We start from the raw sequence: 25,481 nt of genomic DNA on the forward strand, positions 1-25,481 counted from the left end.
AGACACACATGTTAATGTGATCTCTGGTCTCCTCTGAGTGGGAGTTATTATAACTGACTGTAAAAAGTCAGCACAAGGAAAATAAACTGCACCTAAACTTGGTTTATATCTGACCCAGACAGACTGCAGGTCATAACTTCTTACCTGAAGTTCAGTTCACCTGACACTCGGACCGGCGGCCGCCTCGGGTCTCTGCTCCTCCTGCCTCCCCTTTCCCTCATCCACCTGCTGCCTCTGTGGAAGCTCCGCCAAAGCCACCACCAAACAACTGACTTATTTCTACACATCGACCAGCATCCAGCCAATCCACCATCTTTCATTGTTTATACCGTTACAAAAAAATAAAAAAACATCATCAGCCCATAAAAATGAAAAATCATCATCGGTATGCCCGATGGCCAGTCCAGCTATGGTCGTGCCATCAGTTAACCCTTCACGTGGCAGCTGTGACACGCGTGCCCAGGGTTGCCGACCCCTGCTCTAAAGCATCTGATTTGGATTCCTGAGATCAAATATATTTTCCTTTGTGTTTGTTTTCTTCTCATTTGTGGCTTTAATGTAGTGTTACATCCTGTTTGTTTGCTTCCATCTGTATACATGTCCAGATTCACTGTTATGTTTCTATTCTTACATTGCTGTGTGATCACAGGTCACATCTGCTGACTGATGTGACCTTTTGTATCTCACACTGATACTTGTCATATTTGTATCTGCGCCTAAAAGATAAAAAGTTTTCCATGCTGAAACACAGCTCCACCTCCTGCAGTTCTCCCTCTGAACCACTAGATGTCTCTTGAAGGAAACGGTTTCCAGGGCCTAATCCATGGATCGACTTCCTTCGAGGCGTGGACGTCTATCAGCAGAGAATGTACCTTCACCTATCAGCAGAGAATGTCCCTTAGTCTGTAACACAGTCAAATATATTCTCAAGCAACATTCAAGCATGCCATTCAGCATGTTAGTACGAGCTCGGGAGCAGCTTGGGAGAACAAGAAAACAGAGACTGCTTCAGGTTGTCTTCCCAAATTGACTCAACTTTATTCACAAGTACAACAGTTTATATAGAGGGTAAAATTCATGAGACAGCAGATTATCAGTTTAAACCAGTACAGACCAAGATAAGGGAGCGTCTTCCTGCCCTTGGGTGAAGAAGCATCCTTTGTGTAGTTTATCAGTTCAGCTACAATTGTGATTATCTCAGCGACATATTTTCAAGGCACAAAATAAAGAGTTCTTTCATTAGTGAATTCTGAAACAAACCATCTGGCCTTCAACAGGCGTCTCCTAAGAGATTTAGAAACGAATGTAGCTGAGGGAGTGATCTCTGTGGTATTTCAACCTTGTACCAGCCTGTGATTCTCACACATCAATTCTTGGGTCAAAGAGAAAAACACTGAAACAAAGGGGCCTTATTGAATGACAGAGTTTTCCTGCATAATGTCACTATAAAACAATATCCAGTAAATGCTCCCATGGTACTAAAATACCTAACATCTCTGTTATCTAAATGAAGACGTGCAGCACAGCAACCACAGCAGCGCTCAGATCACACGTGTCCTGTTATTATGTATAAAAGCATGAAACAGGTGAGACAGGTGGGATCAATATTAATGTTGTGGAAATATATGAAAAAGCAACAGAAGAGTGAAAACATTTCCTGTTTCTAGAAAGATCTTTCAGCTCACAGCTGCTCACAGACTGTATTTACAAGTGACAAACTGCAACTCTACAGTACATCTACAGTATATATCAAATATATTCTGTATTCAAATCTATTGAGTGATGTTTGAAAGTCTTTCCAGGTGAGTTTGATCCAGGAGGGTCTGAAGCCAGAGTCAGACAGAGACTGTGCAGAGACTGTAGAAGGACAGAGCAGCAGCAGAGCAGTCCAGATACACTGATGATCCTCTGTCAGATCCAGAGGGACACACAGGGATGATGCTGGACTCTACATTGTGTCTGACAGTGGAGCTGTTCTCAGAGCAGTTCACTCTGCAGCACTGACAGTCATCTGCACTTCTTCTCATTCCTCTGTCAGTCACTGCTGGATGAAGCTCTCCTCTCCACCTCCCAGTAACATGGCCCAGTCAGAGCGTCTCTACACACAAGCTGCTGCTGCTTCAACCTCTCTGGATCATCAGGACACAGCTCCTCCTCTCTCAGCACACACACCGTCCTGTTTACCATCATAGCCTCCACCTGCAGAGAGAAGAAGGAAGAGCAGAGGAGATAAACGAGTGTTTCCAGAGACTCTTCATCAGCTGTCAGTCAGTGATGCAGCACATCCAGTATAAAGAGCAGCAGGGACTTCAGTGCTGGGACTGTACTAGGACTCATTGTTGCTTCACTTTTTCTAATCTTTGGATTTTTATTGAAGTTGATGAAAATGTTTTTCCCTCCTAGTTTGAGTTTGGACTTTCATTCATTAGAAGAACCTTGGTGTGTCCACTCTGAGCTCTGTAGGAACCCCAACAACAAGCCCAACAATCCAGATGGACGGTTCCAGCTGTTAACTGGAGGAATTCCATCCAAACATCTGCTCTCACTAAATTCTTCCTCACCTACAGACTGTGTTCTTCACTGCTTTAAACTTGGAAATGAATGCAGTCATTGGTCTGCGTGCTGCTTTGTTCAGAGAGCTGATTGGCTGTTGACAGTGTTTGATCAGAGCGTGTCAGCCGTTACCATGGTGACCATAAAGGTCAGAAACAGGAAGTGTTTGTGTCCAATCCTGAAGCCTGTCACCATTCTCCTCTCACAGCTTCACTGAGAAGCTGCAGCTTTACAGGAAACACTGGATCTTTGTTTCATACTGACTGTGTTTAGTACAATACTGCTGACAGCACCACCCACTCACTCCATCACTCTACTGACCCCAGAGTCTCCAGTCTGTAGTCTGGACTCTGCTGAAGATCAGACAGCTGCTTCACATCTGGATCCTTCAGGTTGTTTCTCCACAGGTCCAGCTGTCTCAGATGGGAGGGGTTGGACTTCAGTGCTGCTGCCAGATAATCACAGCTGATCTTTGACAAACCACAGCTCATCAATCTGTATAAAGAATGAAAGATGTAAGTTTATTAGACAAAGTGTGAGCTTGAAATCATTCAGTGTTTCATCATCTGTTCAGAGCTGAAGAAGGTTCAGAATGTAGAAGTTTAGAAAATGGAAACTCCAAACAGCTGAAGCCAACAGGAAGCAGCTTCAAACAGGAAACTGTGCAGAGTTTCAGACTATATGTCCTGATGCAGCCAGTTGGATTTTGGAGATTTGAATCTCTGTTCTGTGACTAAGTCCTTGAATCATTTCTTCCAGTTGGTCCAACAAGACAGACTAAGTGTTGGACATGTGTTGTGGCTCCATTAGGGGAGCTTCTAAATGTGATGTGATGGCCCCTCTGGGTCTGTCAGGTCACAGGACTGAAGAGAGCTCAAACTGGGCACACAGTTGTTCCAGTCTGGACCAAAGACTCTATACTGGGACTGAGGGACTGCTTTGACTGCACCCACTGGGACTTTTTAAAGGCTCATGTTCTCACTTAGATCATCGATTTCTACTTACATTTCTTTCTGGGAAAAATGGGGATTACTTTGAAAACAGGAAGTATTTTCCCCAATAAGCAGCCCTGGATTAGTAAATCACTCCAACATGTTCTCAGGCAGAAGAAGCTGTCTTGTTATGAGGGAGAGAAGAAAAAGATGGAGGCACAGAAACTTGTTGAAAGAGAGATAAAGCAGCTAAAATCAGGTGTAAAAGTAAAGCAGAGGATGAGCTGAATAAAGGACACTCAAGGCTAGCTTGGACAGGAATGAAGTCCATGGTGGGGATGCAGAACAAGGAGCAAAGATGAATGTGATGCTGAATCAGCAGAAGACTTGGACTCATTTGATTCCAGCTTTGATATCATTGATTTCAATGAAGAGCTTTGTGATTGTAGCAAAGGGCTGGTAGCTCTGAGAGTCCCACTGATGAGGTGTTTGTGTGGAAATCTCTTAGTGGGACCAAAGAGAGAAAAAGCCCTGGTTCTGATGCTGTGGGAGGGAAATGATTGAAGTGTGCTGTGAGGAACTGACTGGGAGATTTTCACACATTTTCCAGTCCTCCTTGGAACAACAGGAAGTTCCCAGCATATGGAAACAAAGGTTAAGTGTCCTATGGCACTCAGTGATGATGGTGCTGTGGCCCCACCACCTCCACCTCTTTGTAAAGGAACTAACTGTCATCTGAAGCTTCAAATGGGACTAAGACTTCCTCCACTAGGTGGCAGTGTCTGATGAGAAAGTGTTAGTGGAGCTGGCCTGGAGTCAGAAACAGGAAGATGCAGGATTTGGGCTGAAATGGGGAAAAGTGGTTCGCACTAGTGCCTTAAAGCAAGAAGGTTGTAGGTTGAAGCTTGTTGGCCTTTCTGTGGAGGTTGGATGTTCTCCCACAGTCCAATGAAATGCTGCTTAGGTTCATTGGTGCTTCTAAATTGGCTGTAGGTGTGGATGTGAGAGAGTGCTTCTCTGTCTCTCTCTGTTGGCCCTGTGATGGACTGCTCACCTGTGCAGGTGGACCACGCCTCTTGCCCTATGACAGCTAGGGCACAGGCTGCAGCCCTGTGAGCCTAAGCTGAATAAACAGTTAGCAAAAATGATCCATAGATGGCCTGAAATCCCCCAGTTAGCAGTTTGGTAGATAGCTATGACATGCTAATCCCATCCAGCAGCTGTATTCTACCTGTAAGCTGATCCCTGCTGAGCCAAAGCACTTTTTCATATACAAATTACAACCTTTAATAGAAACCTATTGGTCAGCATCTTATTAGCCTGCTGTTAGCTTCATTCCACAGAAAACTGAGAGAAACTAACAGAGTTGATAAAGAATAAAGAGAAATGTGCTGATTTAAAGCCTTTGAAGTGCTTCAGATGATCTCTGTCCACTTCTGTCCACTCATTCATTCATGTAAGCTTTCTAATGCAGCTTTGATCTTCACAGTCTGCTTCATGAAACTCATTCTAACCCTGAATGTCAGAGTGTTCCTCCTTCTCTTTCCCATCATTCATGCTGGCAGTGGAGGAGATTTGGATGTTGGACTGTGTTTTGGATGATGTGTGTATGTTTGTGTTGGACTGCTGTCTGTAAAGCAAACGCACATTTTGCTTTGGATTTCAGTGTCAGACAGACTTTAAGGTGGAATGAAGAGTTGGAGAGTTTCACAGTGAATTATCCAGTGGAGGATTTTTCTTCTTCTTTGAAGGTTTGAAATGTGAACATTGTTCTGCTGCAGTCAATGGACTAAACCAGAGAAGAAGAAAACAGACTTTACCATGAAGATCCTCAGTGTGGATCAGTATAATATCAGCCTGATGTCTGCAGTTTAGTGTCAGCACAACTTTCACATCATATTCATCTCAGCACAACTAAAACATGCTGACTGACCTCAGAGTTTCAAGTCCACATCCTGGACTCTCCAGGAAACCACACAGATGCTTCACTCCTGAATCCTGCAGGTTGTAGTTGTCACTCAGCTCCAGCTGTCTCAGATGGGAGGGGTTGGACTTCAGTGCTGCTGCCAGATAATCACAGCTGATCTCTGACAAACCACAGTCCATCAATCTGTATAAAGAATGAAAGATGTAAGTTTATTAGACAAAGTGTGAGCTTGAAATCATTCAGTGTTTCATCATCTGTTCAGAGCTGAAGAAGGTTCAGAATGTAGAAGTTTAGAAAATGGAAACTCCAAACAGCTGACAGAGTTCATACGCCTTTGTCACGGTCAAATTCAAGCAAGACCATGTGAAAATTAAAACACATCATCCTAGGTGAACTTAAACACCTTTGTTCCCCTTTTGTTAAGACATAGAAAAGTACACCACACAAAAATACTGCAAAAGGAAACGGTCGCCTTATATACATAGTGTATAAACTCAAAATGCACATTTCACTTCAAATTAAGATTAAGGCTTTGAACAGATCACATAGTTCAGTTCAACATATAAGACTTTAAGAATGCACAAGCATCTACTTAAAATCTATTTAATTTATCATCCATGATATTATTTTGTACAATTCCAATGTATTTTGTTCATCTCCCTTAAATAAACAGGCAGTCTTAAAGTATGAAATATTCATATACAAACACATATAAATGTGTGTACTGTCTCAGTGGCTGATAGTACCCCACAGGCCTCAGTGTGAGCTTGAAGACATTTATAATGTTTAAGTAGTTTAATGTGCAGGTGCTGACGATAAACACATTTTGAATGAAAGCCGGGGAACTTTGGTAGCACAGAAACAAGTGGCTATTCTTTGTGACTATATGGATCACTCACAATACCATTATTTCACACAAAGGCACCAAATTAATACTCAAAAAAGCTGCAGCAATACACACAAATATAAACAGTACTTGGTGACAACTTTGCTTTTAGCCTTTAACCCTTCTTGACTACTTTTGATGTGGCCTCTATATTTTACCTTTAAAAACAGTTTATCTGTTATTTTCTCATTTTGACCAACTGTATCAGCACAATTTATCTAAATTCAGACAAAATTTAAAATACAAGTAGAAAGTGATATTTTGACTGTAAAAACCACACACATGTTTAACGAATCATCTTCATAACTTGAAATGCAAATAGAGATTGTACACTTTTAAAAATACGCACACGTTTTGCAAACAACAAAGTTATATGGTACTATTTACCAAAAAATGCAGCCAAGGCTCAGACGTTTTTCATATAATCATTTCAAACTATTTACAGAACAATCAGGTGTCAAACAATAGTTTGTGTCACTCTAACACATATGAGAACAGCACAGGGATAAACCTGCAGGTCTGACAGCAGGTGTGTCACTCAGCGTTTACACTGCAATCTGCCTTTGTTGGCTTTAAGGCAGCAACTGTGACGATCACTAGTAGAACTGACACACAAAACAAAACAACAGCAACACACTAAATACACAAGACAACAAACTAACTTGAGACCAAACACGGTAAACGTCACAAATCTCTCACGTATCAAAACTCTCTCTCTCTTTCGCTCACTCGCTCTCTCTTGCCGGTCACTCCTAAAACTTCCCCCTTTTGCTAAACATCCAAATGTCATGTTTCCATATCATTTTTGATTGGTCGACATGGTACATTTTCCCACCTATAGGGCTTTGGAGCGTGATGTCACGGGAGATGGGTCATGCCCCCTTCCGCCATGACAGTAGGCCAGCCAAAGGATACCATTTCAGCTATGGATCGTACGTGTTGTGTTGTCGGTTGCAACGTTAGATCACACGATCGTGAAGGCAAGAAGCTGGATAACGGGCTCTCTTTTCATCGTTTTCCATCCTGGAGGCAACGTGAGGGATCCCATGTATCCGATATTACTAAACAAAGACGTCAGGCTTGGATTGCAGCGGTGAGACGAGCGGATATCGAGTTCTCTGCAATCCCCAGCTTTTTGTTGGTTTGCTCACGGCATTTTCTTTCCGGTGAGTTCTAAATGAATTCATATCACTCTTGAAAGGCTTTTAGTGTTATTTTCAACGTGCTGAGGTCATAGATAATGAGATAAAACATGCTAATGTGTGATGCTGCAGAACCACATCATGTCGACTGAGTAGCTTATGATTTGGCATTATTGCAGGCAAACCAGCATATGAAATGGATGTAACAAATCCAGACTGGGCACCAACACTGCACATGGGGCATGACGACATACCTGTATCAGACTCGGACCGGCACTCAAGGCGTACGCAACGGAAGCGAAAAAGAGCACCCATCGGAGGTAAACAACCCCCCCCCCCCCCCTCTAAAAACATACTAAATTGCTATCACTGTACACTAATCCGCACATAACTTCCAGATGAATCACACACCTGTCATTGGAATATTGGTGTACATTTACCTTATGTCTAATTTTATCTTACAGGCTTTCGTTATGCAGCTGCAGAGTCTGAAGGTGTGCCCCGTGCAGAAGTGATTGATGAAGATCTGACAGAAGACCAACAGCAAAATCACAATGTCATGGAGGCAGTGGACAGCAGTTGTGTTGGACAAGTGGAGGTTGAGGTACCAGCTGCAAATGTGGATATACTGAAGAAATGTAAACCTTTTAAAATGATGACAGATTACAAACTCTCAGCTGTGTCTGTAATCAAACCTCTGTAACTTTGCTTCACTTCAGCAGCATCAGCTCATGTTCACATGTTGATTCATGGTTTGCTTCAGTTTTTGATGGACTGCAGAATATTTTGAAGGTTATCTGCTATAAAAAGCCATAACAGGAAAATCTGCTTCATGTGTTTCTGTTTGATCCTCAGTGACTTTGACACAAAGGCCTCTGCTGTGATGATCACACCTCTGATCAAGTCTCACAGTGTCAGCTTTGTTTTTATACATATGGATATGTGCTGATAAATGATCAGAGTTATAATATTTCCCACTGTCTGCTGTGTGCCGTGACCTTTGACCTGCTAAAGACAGTCAGCTGTGGATTATTCATTGTTGTGTCTGATACTTAGAACTGTGAGGAAGAACACTACACAGTAAATCACGGTCCCCTCTCTCTGAATCAGGAAAGGTGGGCAGGCCGCGTGTGGGCCGCGGGCCATACGTTGAGTCTCACTGTTTGAAATGTGAACATTGTTCTGCTGCAGTCAATGGACTAAACCAGAGAAGAAGAAAACAGACTTTACCATGAAGATCCTCAGTGTGGATCAGTATAATATCAGCCTGATGTCTGCAGTTTAGTGTCAGCACAACTTTCACATCATATTCATCTCAGCACAACTAAAACATGCTGACTGACCTCAGAGTTTCAAGTCCACATCCTGGACTCTCCAGGAAACCACACAGATGCTTCACTCCTGAATCCTGCAGCTTGGTGTTGTCACTCAGGTCCAGCTGTCTCAGATGGGAGGGGTTGGACTTCAGTGCTGCTGCCAGATAATCACAGCTGATCTCTGACAAACCACAGCCCCACAATCTGTATAAAGAATGAAAGATGTAAGTTTATTAGACAAAGTGTGAGCTTGAAATCATTCAGTGTTTCATCATCTGTTCAGAGCTGAAGAAGGTTCAGAATGTAGAAGTTTAGAAAATGGAAACTCCAAACAGCTGACAGAGTTCATACGCCTTTGTCAGGGTCAAATTCAAGCAAGACCATGTGAAAATTAAAACACATCATCCTAGGTGAACTTAAACACCTTTGTTCCCCTTTTGTTAAGACATAGAAAAGTACACCACACAAAAATACTGCAAAAGGAAACGGTCGCCTTATATACATAGTGTATAAACTCAAAATGCACATTTCACTTCAAATTAAGATTAAGGCTTTGAACAGATCACATAGTTCAGTTCAACATATAAGACTTTAAGAATGCACAAGCATCTACTTAAAATCTATTTAATTTATCATCCATGATATTATTTTGTACAATTCCAATGTATTTTGTTCATCTCCCTTAAATAAACAGGCAGTCTTAAAGTATGAAATATTCATATACAAACACATATAAATGTGTGTACTGTCTCAGTGGCTGATAGTACCCCACAGGCCTCAGTGTGAGCTTGAAGACATTTATAATGTTTAAGTAGTTTAATGTGCAGGTGCTGACGATAAACACATTTTGAATGAAAGCCGGGGAACTTTGGTAGCACAGAAACAAGTGGCTATTCTTTGTGACTATATGGATCACTCACAATACCATTATTTCACACAAAGGCACCAAATTAATACTCAAAAAAGCTGCAGCAATACACACAAATATAAACAGTACTTGGTGACAACTTTGCTTTTAGCCTTTAACTCTTCTTGACTACTTTTGATGTGGCCTCTATATTTTACCTTTAAAAACAGTTTATCTTGCCAATCTGTTATTTTCTCATTTTGACCAACTGTATCAGCACAATTTATCTAAATTCAGACAAAATTTAAAATACAAGTAGAAAGTGATATTTTGACTGTAAAAACCACACACATGTTTAACGAATCATCTTCATAACTTGAAATGCAAATAGAGATTGTACATTTTTAAAAATACGCACACGTTTTGCAAACAACAAAGTTATATGGTACTATTTACCAAAAAATGCAGCCAAGGCTCAGACGTTTTTCATATAATCATTTCAAACTATTTACAGAACAATCAGGTGTCAAACAATAGTTTGTGTCACTCTAACACATATGAGAACAGCACAGGGATAAACCTGCAGGTCTGACAGCAGGTGTGTCACTCAGCGTTTACACTGCAATCTGCCTTTGTTGGCTTTAAGGCAGCAACTGTGACGATCACTAGTAGAACTGACACACAAAACAAAACAACAGCTACACACTAAATACACAAGACAACAAACTAACTTGAGACCAAACACGGTAAACGTCACAAATCTCTCACGTATCAAAACTCTCTCTCTCTTTCGCTCACTCGCTCTCTCTTGCCGGTCACTCCTAAAACTTCCCCCTTTTGCTAAACAACCAAATGTCATGTTTCCATATCATTTTTGATTGGTCGACATGGTACATTTTCCCACCTATAGGGCTTTGGAGCGTGATGTCACGGGAGATGGGCCATGCCCCCTTCCGCCATGACAGTAGGCCAGCCAAAGGATACCATTTCAGCTATGGATCGTACGTGTTGTGTTGTCGGTTGCAACGTTAGATCACACGATCGTGAAGGCAAGAAGCTGGATAACGGGCTCTCTTTTCATCGTTTTCCATCCTGGAGGCAACGTGAGGGATCCCATGTATCCGATATTACTAAACAAAGACGTCAGGCTTGGATTGCAGCGGTGAGACGAGCGGATATCGAGTTCTCTGCAATCCCCAGCTTTTTGTTGGTTTGCTCACGGCATTTTCTTTCCGGTGAGTTCTAAATTAATTCATATCACTCTTGAAAGGCTTTTAGTGTGATTTTCAACGTGCTGAGGTCATAGATAATGAGATAAAACATGCTAATGTGTGATGCTGCAGAACCACATCATGTCGACTGAGTAGCTTATGATTTGGCATTATTGCAGGCAAACCAGCATATGAAATGGATGTAACAAATCCAGACTGGGAACCAACACTGCACATGGGGCATGACGACATACAGTGGGGCAAAAAAGTATTTAGTCAGCCACCGATTGTGCAAGTTCCCCCACTTAAAATAATGACAGAGGTCAGTAATTTGCACCAGAGGTACACTTCAACTGTGAGAGACAGAATGTGAAAAAAAAATCCATGAATCCACATGGTAGGATTTGTAAAGAATTTATTCGTAAATCAGGGTGGAAAATAAGTATTTGGTCAGCTCAAACAAGGAAAATCTCTGGCTCTCACAGACCTGTAACGTCTTCTGTAAGAAGCTTTTCTGTCCCCCACTCGTTACCTGTATGAATGGCACCTGTTTGAACTCATCATCTGTATAAAAGACACCTGTCCACAGCCTCAAACAGTCAGACTCCAAACTCCGCCATGGCCAAGGCCAAAGAGCTTTCGAAGGACACCAGGAAAAGTATTGTAGACCTGCACCAGACTGGGAAGAGTGAATCTACAATAGGCAAGCAGCTTGGTGTGAAAAAATCAACTGTGGGAGCAATCATCAGAAAATGGAAGACATACAAGACCACTGATAATCTCCCTCGATCTGGGGCTCCACGCAAGATCTCATCCCGTGGGGTCAAAATGATCATGAGAACGGTGAGCAAAGATCCCAGAACCACACGGGGGGACCTGGTGAATGACCTGCAGAGAGCTGGGACCAAAGTAACAAAGGTCACCATCAGTAACACACTACAACGGCAGGGAATCAAATCCCGCAGTGCCAGACGTGTTCCGCTGCTGAAGCCAGTGCATGTCCAGGCCCGTCTGAAGTTTGCCAGAGAGCACATGGATGATACAGCAGAGGATTGGGAGAATGTCATGTGGTCAGATGAAACCAAAGTAGAACTTTTTGGTATAAACTCAACTCGTCGTGTTTGGAGGAAGAAGAATACTGAGTTGCATCCCAAGAACACCATACCTACTGTGAAGCATGGGGGTGGAAACATCATGCTATGGGGCTGTTTTTCTGCCAAGGGGACAGGACGACTGATCCGTGTTAAGGACAGAATGAATGGGGCCATGTATCGTGAGATTTTGAGCCAAAACCTCCTTCCATCAGTGAGAACTTTGAAGATGAAACGAGGCTGGGTCTTCCAACATGACAATGATCCAAAACACACCGCCCGGGCAACAAAGGAGTGGCTCCGTAAGAAGCATTTGAAAGTCCTGGAGTGGCCTAGCCAGTCTCCAGACCTCAACCCCATAGAAAATCTGTGGCGGGAGTTGAAAGTCCGTGTTGCTCGGCGACAGCCCCAAAACATCACTGCTCTCGAGAAGATCTGCATGGAGGAATGGGCCAAAATACCAGCTACTGTGTGTGCAAACCTGGTAAAGACCTATAGTAAACGTTTGACCTCTGTTATTGCCAACAAAGGTTATGTTACAAAGTATTGAGTTGTATTTTTGTTATTGACCAAATACTTATTTTCCACCCTGATTTACGAATAAATTCTTTACAAATCCTACCATGTGGATTCATGGATTTATTTTTCACATTCTGTCTCTCACAGTTGAAGTGTACCTCTGGTGCAAATTACTGACCTCTGTCATCATTTTAGGTGGGGGAACTTGCACAATCGGTGGCTGACTAAATACTTTTTTGCCCCACTGTACCTGTATCAGACTCGGACCGGCACTCAAGGCGTACGCAACGGAAGCAAAAAAGAGCACCCATCGGAGGTAAACAACCCCCCCCCCCCTCTAAAAACATACTAAATTGCTATCACTGTACACTAATCCGCACATAACTTCCAGATGAATCACACACCTGTCATTGGAATATTGGTGTACATTTACCTTATGTCTAATTTTATCTTACAGGCTTTCGTTATGCAGCTGCAGAGTCTGAAGGTGTGCCCCGTGCAGAAGTGATTGATGAAGATCTGACAGAAGACCAACAGCAAAATCACAATGTCATGGAGGCAGTGGACAGCAGTTGTGTTGGACAAGTGGAGGTTGAGGTAGCAGCTGCAAATGTGGATATACTGAAGAAATGTAAACCTTTTAAAATGATGACAGATTACAAACTCTCAGCTGTGTCTGTAATCAAACCTCTGTAACTTTGCTTCACTTCAGCAGCATCAGCTCATGTTCACATGTTGATTCATGGTTTGCTTCAGTTTTTGATGGACTGCAGAATATTTTGAAGGTTATCTGCTATAAAAAGCCAGAACAGGAAAATCTGCTTCATGTGTTTCTGTTTGATCCTCAGTGACTTTGACACAAAGGCTTCTGCTGTGATGATCACACCTCTGATCAAGTCTCACAGTGTCAGCTTTGTTTTTATACAGATGGATATGTGCTGATAAATGATCAGAGTTATAATATTTCCCACTGTCTGCTGTGTGCCGTGACCTTTGACCTGCTAAAGACAGTCAGCTGTGGATTATTCATTGTTGTGTCTGATACTTAGAACTGTGAGGAAGAACACTACACAGTTAATCAGGGTCCCCTCTCTCTGAATCAGGAAAGGTGGGCAGGCCGCGTGTGGGCCGCGGGCCATACGTTGAGTCTCACTGTTTGAAATGTGAACATTGTTCTGCTGCAGTCAATGGACTAAACCAGAGAAGAAGAAAACAGACTTTACCATGAAGATCCTCAGTGTGGATCAGTATAATATCAGCCTGATGTCTGCAGTTTAGTGTCAGCACAACTTTCACATCATATTCATCTCAGCACAACTAAAACATGCTGACTGACCTCAGAGTTTCAAGTCCACATCCTGGACTCTCCAGGAAACCACACAGATGCTTCACTCCTGAATCCTGCAGCTTGGTGTTGGAGCTCAGGTTCAGCTCTCTCAGATGGGAGGGGTTGGACTTCAGTGCTGCTGCCAGATAATCACAGCTGATCTCTGACAAACCACAGCCCCACAATCTGTATAAAGAATGAAAGATGTAAGTTTATTAGACAAAGTGTGAGCTTGAAATCATTCAGTGTTTCATCATCTGTTCAGAGCTGAAGAAGGTTCAGAATGTAGAAGTTTAGAAAATGGAAACTCCAAACAGCTGACAGAGTTCATACGCCTTTGTCAGGGTCAAATTCAAGCAAGACCATGTGAAAATTAAAACACATCATCCTAGGTGAACTTAAACACCTTTGTTCCCCTTTTGTTAAGACATAGAAAAGTACACCACACAAAAATACTGCAAAAGGAAACGGTCGCCTTATATACATAGTGTATAAACTCAAAATGCACATTTCACTTCAAATTAAGATTAAGGCTTTGAACAGATCACATAGTTCAGTTCAACATATAAGACTTTAAGAATGCACAAGCATCTACTTAAAATCTATTTAATTTATCATCCATGATATTATTTTGTACAATTCCAATGTATTTTGTTCATCTCCCTTAAATAAACAGGCAGTCTTAAAGTATGAAATATTCATATACAAACACATATAAATGTGTGTACTGTCTCAGTGGCTGATAGTACCCCACAGGCCTCAGTGTGAGCTTGAAGACATTTATAATGTTTAAGTAGTTTAATGTGCAGGTGCTGACGATAAACACATTTTGAATGAAAGCCGGGGAACTTTGGTAGCACAGAAACAAGTGGCTATTCTTTGTGACTATATGGATCACTCACAATACCATTATTTCACACAAAGGCACCAAATTAATACTCAAAAAAGCTGCAGCAATACACACAAATATAAACAGTACTTGGTGACTGTTAAGTCTAATTGTTGAATGTTGCCATTGTGTTTCTTAAATTTGTACAGTCTTAGTTTAAGCAGTAGGATCAAAGCCATTCCTTTGATCCTGGCCACCTCTCCAACCACTCTGTGCTGGGGGAGGTTTTATTGTAGATACATCCTATCTGGAAGATCTGTTTCTTTTGATGTAAACTTCCTGGGTTTACTACCCTTTGGTCAGCAGGAGGTCTGACACACACACACACACACACACACACACACACACACACACACACACACACACACACACACACACTCTTACAGAAGTTCACACATATACATAAAATGCTTTGTCTTAGAACAAAGGGGGCGTGGCTTTGTTCTGACGTGTTTTGTGTGAACTGTCTCCCAATAAAAGGTAGCAGGAGGAGGTCAGATCTGTGGTCATTTTCGTGGTGGACACAGACGAGGCCTCCCTTTCGCAAATAATCGATCGATCGACTGTCTTGTTTTCTTCATGATGAATAAGTCTCTAGAATTAGCGGGGCTTGTGGAAACACAGACCCAACAGTGACAACTTTGCTTTTAGCCTTTAACCCTTCTTGACTACTTTTGATGTGGCCTCTATATTTTACCTTTAAAAACAGTTTATCTTGCCAATCTGTTATTTTCTCATTTTGACCAACTGTATCAGCACAATTTATCTAAATTCAGACAAAATTTAAAATACAAGTAGAAAGTGATATTTTGACTGTAAAAACCACACACATGTTTAACGAATCATCTTCATAACTTGAAATGCAAATAGAGATTGTACACTTTTAAAAATACGCACACGTTTTGCAAACAACAAAGTTATATGGTACTATTTACCAAAAAATGCAGCCAAGGCTCAGACGTTTTTCATATAATCATTTCAAACTATTTACAGAACAATCAGGTGTCAAACAATAGTTTGTGTCACTCTAACACATATGAGAACAGCACAGGGATAAACCTGCAGGTCTGACAGCAGGTGTGTCACTCAGCGTTTACACTGCAATCTGCCTTTGTTGGCTTTAAGGCAGCAACTGTGACGATCACTAGTAGAACTGACACACAAAACAAAACAACAGCTACACACTAAATACACAAGACAACAAACTAACTTGAGACCAAACACGGTAAACGTCACAAATCTCTCACGTATCAAAACTCTCTCTCTCTTTCGCTCACTCGCTCTCTCTTGCCGGTCACTCCTAAAACTTCCCCCTTTTGCTAAACAACCAAATGTCATGTTTCCATATCATTTTTGATTGGTCGACATGGTACATTTTCCCACCTATAGGGCTTTGGAGCGTGATGTCACGGGAGATGGGCCACGCCCCCTTCTGCCATGACAGTAGGCCAGCCAAAGGATACCATTTCAGCTATGGATCGTACGTGTTGTGTTGTCGGTTGCAACGTTAGATCACACGATCGTGAAGGCAAGAAGCTGGATAACGGGCTCTCTTTTCATCGTTTTCCATCCTGGAGGCAACGTGAGGGATCCCATGTATCCGATATTACTAAACAAAGACGTCAGGCTTGGATTGCAGCGGTGAGACGAGCGGATATCGAGTTCTCTGCAATCCCCAGCTTTTTGTTGGTTTGCTCACGGCATTTTCTTTCCGGTGAGTTCTAAATTAATTCATATCACTCTTGAAAGGCTTTTAGTGTTATTTTCAACGTGCTGAGGTCATAGATAATGAGATAAAACATGCTAATGTGTGATGCTGCAGAACCACATCATGTCGACTGAGTAGCTTATGATTTGGCATTATTGCAGGCAAACCAGCATATGAAATGGATGTAACAAATCCAGACTGGGCACCAACACTGCACATGGGGCATGTCGACATACCTGTATCAGACTCGGACCGGCACTCAAGGCGTACGCAACGGAAGCGAAAAAGAGCACCCATCGGAGGTAAACAACCCCCCCCCCCCTCTAAAAACATACTAAATTGCTATCACTGTACACTAATCCGCACATAACTTCCAGATGAATCACACACCTGTCATTGGAATATTGGTGTACATTTACCTTATGTCTAATTTTATCTTACAGGCTTTCGTTATGCAGCTGCAGAGTCTGAAGGTGTGCCCTGTGCAGAAGTGATTGATGAAGATCTGACAGAAGACCAACAGCAAAATCACAATGTCATGGAGACAGTGGACAGCAGTTGTGTTGGACAAGTGGAGGTTGAGGTAGCAGCTGCAAATGTGGATATACTGAAGAAATGTAAACCTTTTAAAATGATGACAGATTACAAACTCTCAGCTGTGTCTGTAATCAAACCTCTGTAACTTTGCTTCACTTCAGCAGCATCAGCTCATGTTCACATGTTGATTCATGGTTTGCTTCAGTTTTTGATGGACTGCAGAATATTTTGAAGGTTATCTGCTATAAAAAGCCAGAACAGGAAAATCTGCTTCATGTGTTTCTGTTTGATCCTCAGTGACTTTGACACAAAGGCCTCTGCTGTGATGATCACACCTCTGATCAAGTCTCACAGTGTCAGCTTTGTTTTTATACATATGGATATGTGCTGATAAATGATCAGAGTTATAATATTTCCCACTGTCTGCTGTGTGCCGTGACCTTTGACCTGCTAAAGACAGTCAGCTGTGGATTATTCATTGTTGTGTCTGATACTTAGAACTGTGAGGAAGAACACTACACAGTTAATCAGGGTCCCCTCTCTCTGAATCAGGAAAGGTGGGCAGGCCGCGTGTGGGCCACGGGCCATACGTTGAGTCTCACTGTTTGAAATGTGAACATTGTTCTGCTGCAGTCAATGGACTAAACCAGAGAAGAAGAAAACAGACTTTACCATGAAGATCCTCAGTGTGGATCAGTATAATATCAGCCTGATGTCTGCAGTTTAGTGTCAGCACAACTTTCACATCATATTCATCTCAGCACAACTAAAACATGCTGACTGACCTCAGAGTTTCAAGTCCACATCCTGGACTCTCCAGGAAACCACACAGATGCTTCACTCCTGAATCCTGCAGCTTGTTGTTCCTGCTCAGGTCCAGCTGTCTCAGATGGGAGGGGTTGGACTTCAGTGCTGCTGCCAGATAATCACAGCTGATCTCTGACAAACCACAGTTGATCAATCTGTATAAAGAATGAAAGATGTAAGTTTATTAGACAAAGTGTGAGCTTGAAATCATTCAGTGTTTCATCATCTGTTCAGAGCTGAAGAAGGTTCAGAATGTAGAAGTTTAGAAAATGGAAACTCCAAACAGCTGACAGAGTTCATACGCCTTTGTCAGGGTCAAATTCAAGCAAGACCATGTGAAAATTAAAACACATCATCCTAGGTGAACTTAAACACCTTTGTTCCCCTTTTGTTAAGACATAGAAAAGTACACCACACAAAAATACTGCAAAAGGAAACGGTCGCCTTATATACATAGTGTATAAACTCAAAATGCACATTTCACTTCAAATTAAGATTAAGGCTTTGAACAGATCACATAGTTCAGTTCAACATATAAGACTTTAAGAATGCACAAGCATCTACTTAAAATCTATTTAATTTATCATCCATGATATTATTTTGTACAATTCCAATGTATTTTGTTCATCTCCCTTAAATAAACAGGCAGTCTTAAAGTATGAAATATTCATATACAAACACATATAAATGTGTGTACTGTCTCAGTGGCTGATAGTACCCCACAGGCCTCAGTGTGAGCTTGAAGACATTTATAATGTTTAAGTAGTTTAATGTGCAGGTGCTGACGATAAACACATTTTGAATGAAAGCCGGGGAACTTTGGTAGCACAGAAACAAGTGGCTATTCTTTGTGACTATATGGATCACTCACAATACCATTATTTCACACAAAGGCACCAAATTAATACTCAAAAAAGCTGCAGCAATACACACAAATATAAACAGTACTTGGTGACAACTTTGCTTTTAGCCTTTAACCCTTCTTGACTACTTTTGATGTGGCCTCTATATTTTACCTTTAAAAACAGTTTATCTTGCCAATCTGTTATTTTCTCATTTTGACCAACTGTATCAGCACAATTTATCTAAATTCAGACAAAATTTAAAATACAAGTAGAAAGTGATATTTTGACTGTAAAAACCACACACATGTTTAACGAATCATCTTCATAACTTGAAATGCAAATAGAGATTGTACATTTTTAAAAATACGCACACGTTTTGCAAACAACAAAGTTATATGGTACTATTTACCAAAAAATGCAGCCAAGGCTCAGACGTTTTTCATATAATCATTTCAAACTATTTACAGAACAATCAGGTGTCAAACAATAGTTTGTGTCACTCTAACACATATGAGAACAGCACAGGGATAAACCTGCAGGTCTGACAGCAGGTGTGTCACTCAGCGTTTACACTGCAATCTGCCTTTGTTGGCTTTAAGGCAGCAACTGTGACGATCACTAGTAGAACTGACACACAAAACAAAACAACAGCTACACACTAAATACACAAGACAACAAACTAACTTGAGACCAAACACGGTAAACGTCACAAATCTCTCACGTATCAAAACTCTCTCTCTCTTTCGCTCACTCGCTCTCTCTTGCCGGTCACTCCTAAAACTTCCCCCTTTTGCTAAACAACCAAATGTCATGTTTCCATATCATTTTTGATTGGTCGACATGGTACATTTTCCCACCTATAGGGCTTTGGAGCGTGATGTCACGGGAGATGGGCCATGCCCCCTTCCGCCATGACAGTAGGCCAGCCAAAGGATACCATTTCAGCTATGGATCGTACGTGTTGTGTTGTCGGTTGCAACGTTAGATCACACGATCGTGAAGGCAAGAAGCTGGATAACGGGCTCTCTTTTCATCGTTTTCCATCCTGGAGGCAACGTGAGGGATCCCATGTATCCGATATTACTAAACAAAGACGTCAGGCTTGGATTGCAGCGGTGAGACGAGCGGATATCGAGTTCTCTGCAATCCCCAGCTTTTTGTTGGTTTGCTCACGGCATTTTCTTTCCGGTGAGTTCTAAATTAATTCATATCACTCTTGAAAGGCTTTTAGTGTGATTTTCAATGTGCTGAGGTCATAGATAATGAGATAAAACATGCTAATGTGTGATGCTGCAGAACCACATCATGTCGACTGAGTAGCTTATGATTTGGCATTATTGCAGGCAAACCAGCATATGAAATGGATGTAACAAATCCAGACTGGGCACCAACACTGCACATGGGGCATGACGACATACCTGTATCAGACTCGGACCGGCACTCAAGGCGTACGCAACGGAAGCGAAAAAGAGCACCCATCGGAGGTAAACAACCCCCCCCCCCCTCTAAAAACATACTAAATTGCTATCACTGTACACTAATCCGCACATAACTTCCAGATGAATCACACACCTGTCATTGGAATATTGGTGTACATTTACCTTATGTCTAATTTTATCTTACAGGCTTTCGTTATGCAGCTGCAGAGTCTGAAGGTGTGCCCCGTGCAGAAGTGATTGATGAAGATCTGACAGAAGACCAACAGCAAAATCACAATGTCATGGAGGCAGTGGACAGCAGTTGTGTTGGACAGGTGGAGGTTGAGGTACCAGCTGCAAATGTGGATATACTGAAGAAATGTAAACCTTTTAAAATGATGACAGATTACAAACTCTCAGCTGTGTCTGTAATCAAACCTCTGTAACTTTGCTTCACTTCAGCAGCATCAGCTCATGTTCACATGTTGATTCATGGTTTGCTTCAGTTTTTGATGGACTGCAGAATATTTTGAAGGTTATCTGCTATAAAAAGCCAGAACAGGAAAATCTGCTTCATGTGTTTCTGTTTGATCCTCAGTGACTTTGACACAAAGGCCTCTGCTGTGATGATCATACCTCTGATCAAGTCTCACAGTGTCAGCTTTGTTTTTATACATATGGATATGTGCTGATAAATGATCAGAGTTATAATATTTCCCACTGTCTGCTGTGTGCCGTGACCTTTGACCTGCTAAAGACAGTCAGCTGTGGATTATTCATTGTTGTGTCTGATACTTAGAACTGTGAGGAAGAACACTACACAGTTAATCAGGGTCCCCTCTCTCTGAATCAGGGAAGGTGGGCAGGCCGCGTGTGGGCCGCGGGCCATACGTTGAGTCTCACTGTTTGAAATGTGGTTTTTTTGGATCTTTTAGTAGAATAGGCGCTTATAATGATTTTCTTGTGAAAGGAGATTCTAGGTCAGAGTGGAGGCCTTGCAGCAGCGAGAGTTCTGTGTACAGGATGTTGATGATTAGATAAGGCAAGCGACAGGAAACGCATGCAGGGACGTGAAAGCAGCGTTTTAAGAGTTTTAAAATGATGAGTAACGTTGAAGAATATATATAAATACAAGACAATAAGTCAAGAAGATAATTAGGATCAGGCTTTTGATTAAAGAGTCCCAAAGATTATAAGTTAGGGAGGTGCAGGAAAAGGTGTTTTGTTTGCTTTACAGAAGATCTCGGCGACCACAGGGGGGTGAGGATCCTGGAGGCCCGAGGCATGATGGACCACAAGAGAGGGACGCAGAAAAAACCTAATCTTACGCATGGAGTGTTCTCGAGGGGGAGCTGGTGTTTATTACTGGACCACTTAGATGACATGAGGTTGTCTGATTTGCTGAGCCAGAGGACAGCTAGAGAGGGTCAGAGCGGGAGTGGTGACCCCGATGTCCATGATGCCATGGATGGACATGGAAGCAGCTGAGTGGGCCGAGGATTGACCCAACACAATGTATTGCGACCTCTGGTGTTCCAGAGGTCGAGAGAGGGAGTATTGAGATTGGAGAGATATTTTGCTGCTATTGTTAATAATCATCATCATTACCATTGCATTAATAATATAATCTACAGAATTGATATTGCATTCAGATGTTTAAACAGTGTGTGTCTTTCAGAAAGACTAAGTTGCAGGCTGACAGGAAGTTGCAGGTTTGAAGAGTGTGTCTTTTGCAGAACTGAAACCGAAAGCAGAGTCTAAGTACAGGTTATTTTGAGGAGCCTTTAAGGATGAGGCACACACTTAGTTAAAGAGAATCATTTATAGGTGGAAGTTTAATCATGTTTTGCTCGGGGTTGCAAAAGAGCAGTTTGTCGCAGAACTGCTGCTGATGTGTCAAGATGATAAGCGAGCATCCGGCAGTGACAGGAAGTACCTGCCATGAAGATAGGAGATAATGTTCTTTTAAACTGTGTTAAAAGTCATTGTGGTTTTGATTTGACGTATGCATATATTCTGTTTGTGACGTATGAGGGGGCGTCATTAAATTCAAGCCCTGATGGTATAAAATATCTGTTTATGCTTTGATTAAGTCGGAGATCAGCCCGGTCTGCGAACGGAGCTGGTCTTCCCACGCGTGTATTTCATTAAAATCAATTGTTTGACCAAGTTCTGGACCATGGTTGTTTGTACTCTCCTTCCCCAATATTTGAACCTTAACATTAGTTTACTCAAAATAATTTTAAGACATTAATATTAAAGGTTAAATTATGATAATGAATACATGCAACTATAACTGATGACATAAGAATTTGGATATTTTAAGCTAAAGCGAAGGTGCTGACTCACTTGGCATGTTACTCTCAAATCCTCCCTAATAACAAGAACATAATTACACTTTAGCCACAAGAGGGCAGCAGCATTAATACAAGTCACGTGTATATAAAGGTACAGTGATTATATTACAGTGATTTTGACAAAAACAAAACAGAAGTTCATGGCAGTGTGTTTTTCATAACATACCAACCAAATTAAATAATAAAAACTTTATAACTTACAGAGCTTTTTTAGAGGCTTTGACCACTGGCAGCAGCCTCAGAAGAGCCTCCTCTGAAGCAAAGTATTTCTTCAGGTCAAACACATCCAGATCTTTTTCTGATGACAGTAAGATGAAGACCAGAGCTGACCACTGAGCAGGAGACAGTTTATCTGTGGAGAGACTTCCTGATCTCAGGGACTGTTGGATCTCCTCCACTAGAGAACGATCATTCAGTTCATTCAGACAGTGAAACAGATTGATGCTTTTCTCTGCAGACAGATTCTCACTGAGCTTCTCCTTGATGTACTGAACTGCTTCTTGATTGGTCTGTGAGCTACTTCCTGTCTGTGTCATGAGGCCTTGCAAACGAGTTTGATTAGTCTTCAGACCCAAGAGAAAACGAAGGAACAAGTCCAGGTGTCCATTGGGGCTCTGTAAGGCCTTGTCCACAGCACACTGGTAGAAGTATTTCTCTGTCTGAGAGCTTGTTTGTTGTTCTTCCAGCAGATTGAGTCCAGAGTTGATGAAGGTCAGGTGGACATGAAGAGCAGCCAGAAACTCCTGAACACTGAGATGAACAAAGCAGAACACCTTGTTCTGGTACAGTTGTTTCTCCTCTTTAAAGATCTGTGTGAACACTCCTGAGCACACTGAGGCTGCTCTGATATCGATGCCACACTCTGTCAGGTCTGGTTCATAGAAGATCAGGTTTCCTTTCTGCAGCTGATCAAAAGCCAGTTTTCCCAGTGACTCAATCATCTTCCTGCTCTCTGGACTCCAGTGTGGATCTGTCTCAGCTCCTCCATCATATTTGATCCTCTTGACTTTGGCCTGAACCACCAGGAAGTGGATGTACATCTCAGTCAGGGTGTTGGGCAGCTCTCCTCCCTCTCTGGTTTCCAGCACATCCTCCAGAACTGTAGCAGTGATCCAGCAGAAGACTGGGATGTGACACATGATGTGGAGGCTTCGAGCTTTCTTGATGTGGGAGATGATCCTGCTGGCCTGCTCCTCATCTCTGAATCTCTTCCTGAAGTACTCCTCCTTCTGTGGGTCAGTGAACCCTCTGACCTCTGTCACCATGTCGACACACCAAGGAGGGATCTGATTGGCTGCTGCAGGTCGTGTTGTTATCCAAAGGCGAGCAGAAGGGAGCAGGTTCCCTCTGATGAGGTTTGTCAGCAGCTCATCCAATGAGGTGGACTTTCTGGTTTCTGTCAGGATTTTAGTTTTGTTGAAGTCCAAATTAAGTCGACACTCATCCAGACCATCAAGTATGAACACAACCTGGAAGTCTTCAAGCCTGCAGATTCCTGATTCGTTAGTTTGATTAAAGAAGTGATGAACAAGCTCCACCAAGCTGAACTTTTCCTCTTTCAGCACATTCAGCTCTCTGAAAGTGAATGGAAATATGAACTGGATGTCCTGGTTGGCTTTGTCTTCAGCCCAGTCCAGGCTGTATTTCTGTGTTAAGACTGTTTTCCCAATGCCAGCCACTCCCTTTGTCAGCACTGTTCTGATTGGTTCGACTCTTCCTGGTGAGGCTTTAAAGATGTCTTCTTGTCTGATTGTTGTTTCTGGTCTGTCTGGTTTCCTGGATGCTGTTTCAATCTGTCTGACCTCATGTTCCTCATTGACCTCTGCAGTCCCTCCCTCTGTGATGTAGAGCTCTGTGTAGATCTGATTCAGGAGGGTTGGGCTTCCTGCTTTAGCGATGCCCTCAAACACACACTGGAACTTCTTCTTCAGTTGGGCTTTAAGTTCACGTTTACAGAGTGGAGCAAATATTTCTGAAGGTAAGAATTTCAGAAAAAAATATTATATAATAAATATCATAGCCTTTCAGTACCCTGAAAGGATGAATGTCTATTGGTCCATTTCTTGAGCTATTAGGAAAGATCAATATTCAGTCTTTAGAGAAATTCTCTTACTGCTCTGCAGATGGTCAGCCATCTCATGCTGCTTAAGTCTCCTCAAGAAGTGGAGTGTGATCTTCAGAAATGCTTCTCTGCAGCTCTTTCTTTCATCTTCATCCTCTCCTTCAAACATCTCCTCATCCTCCATCTGGCTCTTTAAAGTTTCTGGGTGATCTGGACTCAGAAGCTTCTGGATCTTCTTCAGCTCGTTCTTCACAAACATGGTGATGTTGTCCTCCAGCCGCTGGAAAAGAAGACTATATGAATTACCCAGTGGTAAATGGACTGGTTCTTATATAGCTCTCTTTGATACTCTGTGCACACAAAGCATTTATACAACATGCCTCATTCAACCAAGCACATTGTTCTATGCTTAAATACTTTCTTTCACACTCTGATGGATGCATCAGAGGGCAGCTTGGGTTTAGTACGTTACCCAGTACATTTGCCAGCCAGGGTTTGATTCACAAACCTAACTAGTAGCTGACCTGCTCCCCTCCTGAGCTACAGTCACCCCAATCTGACTGAAATCATGGAGCCCAAACTCTGATTTATGTTGGACACACTGACAATCCTCTGGTCCACAAAGTGCAGCATAGAGGTGACTGAAAAGAACAAATGTAAACGTAGTACTACAAACCATAACCACAGAGTCCAGGTGTGTTTGATGTTGCTGTGCAGACTGACCAGTGGAAACCTCTGCTCTCTGCTGGTCCACTCTGTGGAGGAGTAATGTATAATTAGCTCATGTTATGTCTGTCCACACACAGACACAAGCTAAAGGTCCATGAAGTGATGTTTGGATGGGTTCAGTCAATCAGATGACTGTCATGGTGAAGCTTTGCTAGTCCTGCTGATCCCACTGAGAATTAACAACTCAGTTTCCAGGTGTCTGTAGTTTTCTGCTCAGTTTCTTTAGTCCCAACAGCTCTTACCATCTCCTGCATAAAGCTTTCCCTCCATGCTCAGATGCCCTGGAACAAGGTGCTCTCTTTATATCAGTGACTGGTTTAAAGGGACAACTTGCAGTGCTCGCCAAACTTTGTGTCAGCAAAAGTAGTTCTAATGTTT

The 25,481-nt window shown here is 42.1% G+C and overlaps 2 protein-coding genes across 2 annotated transcripts in view; both read right to left on the reverse strand.

Moving 5' to 3' along the window:
* Positions 1-664: 664 nt before the first annotated feature.
* Positions 665-25,481, reverse strand: part of LOC146577791 (NACHT, LRR and PYD domains-containing protein 14-like) — a 28,612-nt gene continuing 3,795 nt past the window's right edge. The window contains exons 4-6 of the mRNA XM_085268381.1: positions 17,671-17,847; positions 2,875-3,048; positions 665-2,199 (exon numbers count right to left, since the gene is read on the reverse strand). Of these exons, the coding sequence (XP_085124507.1) occupies positions 2,187-2,199; positions 2,875-3,048; positions 17,671-17,847 (364 nt within the window). The 3' untranslated portion in view covers positions 665-2,186. The remainder of the gene's footprint in view (positions 2,200-2,874; positions 3,049-17,670; positions 17,848-25,481) is intronic.
* Positions 22,510-24,648, reverse strand: LOC146577792 (protein NLRC3-like). The gene is made up of 2 exons (XM_085268275.1): positions 24,426-24,648; positions 22,510-24,284 (listed from the first exon to the last, which is right to left on the reverse strand). The coding sequence occupies exons 1-2, from the start codon at positions 24,631-24,633 to the stop codon at positions 22,510-22,512; spliced, it is 1,983 nt and encodes a 660-aa protein (XP_085124401.1). The 5' UTR covers positions 24,634-24,648.

The sequence above is a fragment of the Mchenga conophoros genome, linkage group LG3, assembly GCF_057382185.1.
Source record: "Mchenga conophoros isolate Kocher_MC1m ecotype Shallow Benthic linkage group LG3, M_conophoros_male_GT1.1, whole genome shotgun sequence".
NCBI lineage: Eukaryota > Metazoa > Chordata > Actinopteri > Cichliformes > Cichlidae > Mchenga > Mchenga conophoros.

What these genes read in the sequence shown, in the direction of transcription:
- LOC146577792 (XM_085268275.1), bottom strand. Translation starts at nt 24,633, where the DNA reads ATGTTTGTGAAGAACGAGCTGAAGAAGATCCAGAAGCTTCTGAGTCCA. An exon ending in GGCTGACCATCTGCAGAGCA is followed by an intron (nt 24,285 to 24,425) that starts GTAAGAGAATTT and finishes TCTTACCTTCAG; the next exon opens with AAATATTTGCTCCACTCTGT.